Raw genomic sequence first — 9466 nt, forward strand, 5'->3', positions numbered from 1 at the left:
CCTTTTCTCCTCTACAATTGTGATGGTCAGGTCCTTTAATCATAGCAGCAAAAAAGTTGACTAAAACAAATTGCTTTTAGCTGAAATGACATGGAAACTCTGTAGAGTATTTAAGTCAAGACTGAAAATAAGGCAATTATGTAATCTGAGAGCATAGGACATGGGCATTAGTACGCATTTACTGTGGTTGTTATAACAAATTCTACAGAATTGGTGGCCAGAGCCAACAGAAATTTATTCTCTCACAGTTCTGGAGACTGGGAGTCCAAAATCAAGGCAGCAACAGGGCTATGGCTGTCCCCTCTGGAGGCTCTAGGGAAGGATTTTTCTTTCCACTGGAATTCTCGGCAGTGACATCACTTCAGTCTTCAAGGCCTCCACCTTCAAATCCCTCTCTGCTCTCTCCTCACATGGCCTTTCCTATGTGCCTGGGTCAAATCTCTTTCTGTACTGTTCTCTTATAATGACACTTGTAATGGCATTTGGGGCCCACTCAGGTAATCCAGAATAATTCCTTCTGCTCAAGTTCCTTAACTTTAATCACATTTGTAAAATCTTTGTCATTTAAAGTAGTATTTGCAGAATCTAGGGGTTAGGATGTGGATATCTTTTTCTGAGAGTTATTATTGAGTCTACTACAGCATACCAATGGAAAGAAATAGCATTAGAAAAGAAAATGAAAAAGAGACAGGAAAGTGGAAAGAATGTTTGGAAAACAGCAGACCAGGAGATTGGAGGGATGGAGTCATACAGAGTAATCAGGGGAGGAATGGCTTCTTTCACCTACCTTTTTGGTTATATTGTAGAGCCTTGAACTCCAAACCAAAGAGTTTGGAACATAAGAAAGGAAAATCCTAAAATCGTAGATTTAGAATTGTCAAAATCAGATTGTGTAACCAAAACAGTTTTCCCCTGAGAAAGACGAGTACCACTGTAGGTATCTGATCAGGGGAAGGATGATGTGATGCTCATAGCAAAGTCTTGGGAGGATTACTTTCTGCTTCATATCAAATCCTCTGAAAATGTATGTGTGCTTATTATGGTTCCTATCTAAAGTGCAAACTCCTTAACAGGTATTAGGAGCTTACTGCTACAAGATGGCAGCAGGGACCAATTGAATCCCCCTGCATGTATTTTTGGATGCCCTTAGGCATGTGCACATGCTCTCATTTGGTGGTCAGTTTTATCTTTTTCTAGTCTGTTGCTACCATCTCTTTTTATCTTATTACTGCTTCTCTAGGCCCTTCACTCTGACCCGTGTAGTATATAGTACCATCCCTTTCTGAATTCCCTAAAGCTTTCTTGACATCAGGCTGTAGTATTGAACAAAACCTTACTGATGGATGATTTGAGAATGACATAGGGAAATTACTTGGTTTAAAATACATATTTAAAACAGGATATTGACCACCTAGGTCTCAGACTCCTCTAACCAAGGATTGTGAGGACCTCTTGCTAACCAACTCTTGCAAGCAGACTATTATGGTTTTGATATGGAAAGTTCCCTCCCACCACACACACAAGTTCATGTGTTGGAAGCATGGTCCCAATGCAGCAAAGTTCAGAGGTGGACTTTCAGGTAATGATTGAATTAGTAATTTGAGTGGACTTCTGGGTGGCAATGGTGGGCAGGAGGGACATGACTGGAGGAGGTGGGCGTCTGGGTTTGTGCTCTTGGGGACTGCATCTCATCCTTGGATCCTCTCTTGCTGTCTCTGCTTTCTGGCTGCCATGAGTTAAGAAGGTTTCCTCAATCAAGCCTTTCTGCCTTGATGTTGTGCCTCACCTCAGTCCCTGAGCAATGGAGGTGGTCCACTCAGTACTGAGACCTCTGGAGCCATGAGCCCAAATAAGATTTTCTTCTTCTAAGTTACTCTTTTCAGATATTTTAAACACAACAATGGAAATCTGACTAACACAGAGACTAATGGTCAACTTTCTTAAAAATATCTTATTAAAAGAAATCTAGAACTCATGTTGGTCTCCAGTTAAATCAATCTTCCTTCCCTTCCTTCCTTCCTTCCTTCCTTCCTTCCTTCCTTCCTTCCTTCCTTCCTTCCTTCCTTCCTCCCTCCCTCCCTCCCTCCCTCCCTCCCTTCCTTCCTTCTTTCCTTCCTTCTCTTCTTCCTTCCTTCCTCTCCTTCCTTCTTGGTACTGGGGATTAAACCCAGGGGTGACATATACCTAGTCCTTTTAATTTTTTTTGTTTTGAGACAGAGTCTCACTAAGTTGCTAAGGCTGGCTTCAAACTTGCAATCCTCCTGCCTCAACCTCCCAAATTTTGGGGATTATAGGTGTGGGCCACTGGGCCTGATTTGTAGTTATTTCTATCCTTTCATGCCCCATGGTCTTGAAACTGTTGTCTATAAACAATGTTTAATCCCCTACCAAACAGTTTAACTTCTGTTCCTACCTTGCTACCAAATCACTTCCATTGGGCAAAGACACTTCAACCACTGAGCCTTTGTTTTCATCTTGACTTCTCCAATCTCTGAAGCACTGCATAGCAGCCACAGAGCTTGTTGTCTCTGCACTACTTTCTGCCTTCCCTGTTTACTGTCTTATTGCAGCCACAGAAGAAAAATCAGGCAGGACTGTCAGTGTCTCCACAGAGGTGCAATTTACCTACAAAGATGAAAAACTACCTTTCCTTAAAATGTAGAAAGTTAAAGAAGAGTTTTTCAAACATGACTTTTGACCAATTTTGCGGTGATGAAATCAATTCAGTGAATTGCAAACATTACCTCTGTCATGCTAAATAGAATCGAATAGGCAAAGAGCAACCATGTAGTAAAGCTTAGAGTTTTATAACTGTATGTGTATATGGGTATATGTGTTCATTGGGTCATGAGGACAAATATATTTCTTATTATAGATGTGGTCAGAAAAGTAGAAAGTGGACTTGGGTTTTGATGTAGTTAACTTCTTTATTCTAGAATGGAATCTAAATTTTAATATAAAAAAGTTCAATGGGCCTTTTGATTATGAAGAGATAAAGAATAGTCTTTAAAACAAGAATTCTGATGTCACTTCTTAACCTACTGGTGAAAAGTCATGCCACTTTAAAAAATATTATTTTGCCTCAACAAAAATAAGAAACAAAGTTCTTCATGATCTGGCTTCTGCTGACCTCTCCAGCCTCATTTCCCACTTCCTACTTTGTAGTGTGCATATGGCCACACTGAGATTCTTTTGTCTCTTCTAATCAGGATGTTCTCTTTTGGCTCCAGCATCTTGAACATGCTGGTCTCTTACCTCCCTCCCCTGCCCACAGATTCATTTGGCTCACACCAGCATCCTTCCTATTGCAGCTGAGTCATAGCTCTTTCTAGAAATCCTCCTCAGACTCCCAGTCTAGTTGTTATTGGAATCCTAAAAGTGGGTCCCTACCATGAAGGTCTTGAAGAGCAATTGATAAATCAAACTATATAGTGTTTCTTACCTTTTAATTATCACATCATAGCCCCTGAATATTTTTATGTTTTTTTCATCTAATTTCCCCTTCATCTCCCCCATGAAAAATTAATACCACAGATATACTATATGTCTGTGTAGGTACTCTGACCCTTTGGAGGGCACAAACCATTACACAGCATCTAAATTTATGTCTTTTGCTCCATAAGAACCTGCTCTTGCCCTCTTCAGGGTAATATCATTTCCACTGAACATGCAGGGAGAAGAATCAGAGAAAACTCCACTTGTGAGTTTGAGAGGCTAAGAAAAACCAAATATCTGCCATTCCTCCCTTTTGAGAGATTTATGTCAAATGCCAGAGAGGTTAAAGAAGGTGAGGATGACAGTATTGATTTAGGCTGTCATCAATCTACCCAAGGGCAGTCACTGGTGGAGCAGAAGTGAAACTGCAGTGGCTTAGAGCATGACTGTTGCATAGAGGCCACAATTCAAGGAGTTGGACTGTGAGTCGTGGGGATGATTAGCTACAGCGAGACACAAAGACTGGGAGGTTTTGTTTGACTTTAAAAAGATGGAAGATACCTGGCTTTAGGCCATGGGCATAGTGAAGGACTAGAGAACATCAAGAAAGGGAATAAATGGTTGAGCAAAAGCCCAGAGGGGAGAGAGGGACTCATGAGTGGAGGTGGAGGTGAAGGTAGAAGGGGAAGCTTCTCACTGGGTGTGCATAGCAGGTGTATTAGTCAGGGTTCTCTAGAGGAACAGAATCAATAGAAAGCATGATTATAAAAGGGAATTTATTAGATTGACTTATATGACCAGAAGCTGGATAGTCCACATGCCTTCTGCAGCTGGAGAGCAGGAAGAACCAGCAGTTGTGCAGTTCAAGACACAGAAGCCCAGAATAAGAAGGATCAACAGTGCTACCCTAGTCCAAGACCAAGGCTTCTGGAAACTACCTGGAGAATCACTGGCAGGGTTCTCTTTGGAAGAGTGAAGAAGCGAGAGTCCAATATCCTCAGAAGATCGAAGCAGTAATTGAGAAACTGTTCAAGAAGAGCTGAGCTTGCATCTGCATTTGCTTCTTTGTTCTTCCAGCTTTTATTCCATCCAAGCCACCATCCTATTGGGTGGTACTGCCCATGCTCAGGGAGGGTCTCCACTTCAGTTCACTATCCCACATTCCAATCATTCCTAAACACACACTCATTGACACACCCAGAAGCCTCTTAATCATTGGCATCTCTTAATCCTATCAAGTTGACAATTCAAATTAACTGTTACAGAAGGCTTCAAGCAAAGTCACCAACCTGGGAGAGTGAGACCAGGACACAAGAGAAGACCTGAGGAGAAGGCCAACTTTGGAATCTCTACTTCAGAGAAAGAGGAGAAGGTGATCAGAGAAAGAGGAGAAGCTGACCAAAGTACCAGAAGGATGGTCAAGTAAGGTCAATGGTCAACTGAATAAAATAACCAAAAAATTCTATCAGTCTGATCTTTTGTCTTTCAACAAATGCCATGGATGCCTACCATTTTCCAAACTCTCTTAGGTGCTGGGGATACCACAATGAAGGATAGTTTTTGGCCTCAAAGTGCCATTGTCTTTCATAACTGGACTATAAATCCATAAATAAGATAAATTTCAGAAGCTAACAATGGCAAAGATTGCACTGTATGTACATAGAGACATGCTATTTGTATAATTATATACATTTTTGTCTGTATATTTTGATGTTTTGACATTTTAAAAATCTTTCTGGCTGGAGAGAGACTAGCTAATTCTTAGAGATAGCAAAGGGCATGACCAGGAGCATGCTTTTGATAGGTGAGGTATCCAATTCAGAGTCAGACCTCCTCATTCTGGCTCACACACCCCAGGTGGCAATATTCCTTTGCCTCAATCATCCCAGGGACAGATACCTGTGCTACAGGTGATGACACCTCTAGCATAGAGCCTGATGAAATCATTCAAACTAGCCAAGCCTAGCACGTATCCCCTGCCTTACGTTTCCCTCAGAAACCCCAACAAAGACTCTGGCCTAAACCTTCTCCTTGCTCCTGACTCCGACTGTCCTGAGGCTTCCCTGCACCCTGGGTGGTCTGCCTCCTGTCCCTAGGACCTGTGAGTATAGTACACTTCATTGTCCTGGACTTCTCTCATCTCTTGTGGCTACCCCTCATCAAATCATCTCATCAAAGAACCCAGAACATGAAGCTGGGGGTCCCAGTGTCCCCCTCAAGGGTACACAGTCCCAATGACCTTAATTCCTCTAACTACATTCCACCCCTTAAAAGTCTCACCACTTTGCAATGGTGCCACTGGCTGGAGACCAAAACGTAAGACATGTCCTCTGGGAGACATGCAAGATCCAAACTACAACACATGTTTTTAAAGGGAGCATTATATGTGCAATGTTGTATTCTCGTGGATTAAACCAGTAGGCCAATGATGTCATTTGTTCCATTATTGGTAATACTGAGTTTGATCACTTGTCAAGTCGATATCTGCCCGACTAATCCTTTTCAAAAGTGTCCTTGTCTCTTTCTACTTCATAAGTGACCTATGATGTGATGCTTTGAAGCTATTCCTCCAAAACTGTTCTCCTAATGAGTTTGGCAGTCATCGATGATTCAAATATTACTGGAGTGGTTTCAAAACACTTTTGGAAATAAAACCATTTCATCTGGTTGACAAAACGATAAAAACAACAACAAACAGAACAAAGATAAAATGAGGAACTATGTCAGAGTGACAGGAGGACTTCCAAAGGAAATACTCTGCTGAAGAGGTAACACTTGATCTGCTACCGGACCAATATGCAAGATGCAACCTTGATACAATCTGAAAGGGGAGTGTTCATAGCAAAAGGGACTTGCAAAGGACCTAAGGAAGTGACAAGTGTATTCATGGGACAGAAAGGAGACCATTGAGGCTGGAGGGTTGAGGTAGAGGAGGAAGTCAGCAGGGACCAGATAGCAGGGGCCAGAGAATTCTTGAAGGTCATGGAAAGATTTTGGAAAGATTATTTTGAGCTTTAAAGCAAGATGACCTCAGGGGTAGGAGGCTCCAGAACAGTTGTTCTATTTACAACATGGAGGATGGCTAGGAGGGCACAGGATGGGGACTGGTCAGGAAAGCTGGTGGACTCTCAGAGGGATTCTCTTTATATAGGTCAACACAGATCCCCTCACCCTCTGCCTTGGGGATTGAACGCAGGGGCACTCTGCCATTGAGATACATTCAGCTCTTTTTATTTTTTATTTTGAGACAAGCTGTCACTATTTGATGAAGACCTTTCCAAGTTGCTGAGGCTGAACTTGAATTTGTGATTCTCCCGCCTCAGTGAGGAATTACAGGTGTGCACCATGGCAAATTTTGACTTTTAAAATATGTATAAATAGTAGCATTTTAAAAAAAAATTCATTTGTTCTAATTTGTTGTACATGACAGTAGAAAGTAGTTATATATTTTGATAGATCATACATAAATGGAGTATAATATCTAATTTTTTCTGATTATACATATTGTAGGGTCACATTGGTCATGCAGTTATATATGTACATGAAGTAATAATGTCTGTTTCACTCTACTATCATTCTTACCCCTATACCTCATCCCCTCCCTTCACTTCCCTCTACCTAATATAAAGTCTCTCTATTCTTTCCTATCACCAACCCCCCTTACTGTGAATTAGCATCTGCATATCTGAGAAACCATTCGGCCTTTGGTTTTTTAGGTTTAGCTTATTTCACTTAGCATGATATTCTCTAACTCCATCCATTTACCAGCAAATGCCAGAATTTCATTCCTCTTTAAAGCTGAATAATATTCCACCATGTATGCATATGTGTGTGTGTGTGTGTATGTGTGTGTGTATATATGTGTGTGTATATATACACACACATACATATATATATATACCACATTTTCTTTATCCATTCATCTGTTGAAGGGCATCTAGGTTGGTTCCATGTTTTAGCTATAGTGAATTGAGCTGCTATAAACATTGATGTGACTGTGTCACTGTGTATGTTGATTTTAGGTCCTTTGGGTATAAACCGAAGAGTGGGTTAATTGGGTCAAATGGTGGTTCCATTCCAAGTTTTCTGAGGATTTTCCATACTGAAATAGAAACATGTTATATGCTGCTCTGGACTTTTCTTTTTTACTTAACATGTCTTGTAAATCCTTCTATAGCAGTGAATTAAAAGTTATCTACCTTTATGTTAAAAAGTTAAAGGGTGTTCAGAAATTATATGTAATTTATTTTGACCACTTAGCATAGCACCTAGATTGATCCTTAGTTTTGTGGACTTTAATATAAAAAAGTTCAAAGCTATGACTTTTTTTTCTCCCTTTTGGCCTTAAATTCATGACTGATTCCCCACTCTATGCCCTTCCATCCCTATTTAAATTTAGCACTTACATAGCTTAGTCATCTGATCTCATTTTTGGTGAGTCAAATGTTAAAAAAAAAAAACCCAGATGATATGGCACACAGATGTCCCTTAAACGCAAAAGAGTAAATGATAAAAGAAAATATGTGTAAGACTGAGGACTGAGAGTGTAGAATACCTGAGATTTGAACGTGTGTGTATGTCTTAATTTCTCCTTAATCATAGCTGAGCCTTCTCTCCCCAGGTTTGTATTGGCTGGCTAGGGGAGATGCAATATTAGCTCATTTGATAAGATGACTGCACATCTCTGGATTGTTCTAAGAAGTCCTATTATACCCTTCAAACACTGAAGTTCCCAAGCAGAAAGCACTCACCCAGATCTTTTTCAAATGCCCCTTTGGAGTCCCACTTTCTCTTGTAAGCAAGGCAGACATGTTTGCCAAGGATAACTGAGACTGTAAGAGCAGCCCTTGACTGGGCAGCTTGTGCAGGCTGCTGTGTGGCTAAATGCAACTCGGAAACATGCCCTATAAATAGCCCTTCATTGTCAGCGTGTGTGAAAAGACAAGAGCGAGTGTGCGTGGTCTGATTCAGGCCTCATGAAGTGGTTGCGTCTGGGCAGAGCTATCAACCCGTAGCTGCTCCGACTGGGAATCCAGTCAGAAGGCAACTGCAAGCGTTCGCCACTCTCTGGGGGGAAGCTGTTCCATGCTGGTTTTGCCTCCGCTATGGCAAAAATCATTTTGAGACACCTTATAGACACTCCAGTGCGCTACCAGGAGGAGTTTGAAGCTCGAGGTTTGGAAGACTGCAGACTGGATCATGCTCTATATGCACTGCCTGGGCCAACCATCGTCGACCTGAGAAAAGTTAGGGCTGTGCCGCGATCTCTTTCAGTGGACTCAGCAACTACAGAGATGCCACCCAAAGAAGGCAGAGCCCGCTTTCAGATTCTGCTGGATGTGGTCCAGTTCCTCCCCGAAGATATCATCATTCAGACCTTCGAGGGCTGGCTGCTGATTAAAGCTCAACATGGAACCAGAATGGACGAGCATGGCTTCATCTCACGGAGCTTCACCCGGCAGTACAAGCTGCCAGATGGCATTGAAACCAAAGATTTGTCTGCCATCCTCTGTCATGATGGCATTCTGGTGGTGGAAGTAAAGGATCCACTTGAGACTAAGTGAAACCTTATCAGTTCCTGTTCATAGGACGTGAAGAAGATAGTTCAGCAGATGGTACCTCGGGAATTTTTGTGTTATCCACGTTTGAAATAATTTGCTATGACTTTTATGAAGATTAAAAATATATACATAGTTCCTGGTATGTTGAAGCTGTTTTTATTATTCTTATGCAGAAAGAAAAATTGTTAAATATGTTTGTGCAGTTCAAACTGATGCTATTCTTACAAGGAAAACATTGAACATTGAGGAGACTGTAGTTTAATACTAAAGAGGTCTCAGAATTGTTTCTTAATGACTCCAACAGTGCTAGAGAGGCTATGTTTTTATAATTCATGGCAAAAGAGTGTACTCATGTAAGGAATCCTTATTCATTTTGTGAAAATCTTTTATACTGCTAAAAAGAGTTGTGATTCCCTTTACTTGATACGCTTTTCTTTTCAGTGAATTTTAATTAAAGTAGAATTTTATAA

The 9466-nt window shown here is 41.1% G+C and overlaps 1 protein-coding gene across 1 annotated transcript; it reads left to right on the top strand.

Annotated features, from left to right (window-relative positions):
- Nucleotides 1-8360: 8360 nt before the first annotated feature.
- On the top strand, nt 8361-9138 carry Hspb3 (heat shock protein family B (small) member 3). Its single transcript, XM_047556028.1, has one exon. The coding sequence runs from the start codon at nt 8541-8543 to the stop codon at nt 8997-8999; it is 459 nt and encodes a 152-aa protein (XP_047411984.1). The 5' UTR covers nt 8361-8540; the 3' UTR covers nt 9000-9138.
- The last annotated feature ends 328 nt before the right edge of the window (nt 9139-9466 follow it).

The sequence above is a fragment of the Sciurus carolinensis genome, chromosome 6, assembly GCF_902686445.1.
Source record: "Sciurus carolinensis chromosome 6, mSciCar1.2, whole genome shotgun sequence".
Taxonomy (NCBI): Eukaryota; Metazoa; Chordata; class Mammalia; order Rodentia; family Sciuridae; genus Sciurus; species Sciurus carolinensis.

Excerpts from the sequence above, each read along its gene's own strand:
- Hspb3 (XM_047556028.1), top strand. The coding sequence starts at position 8,541 with ATGGCAAAAATCATTTTGAGACACCTTATAGACACTCCAGTGCGCTAC.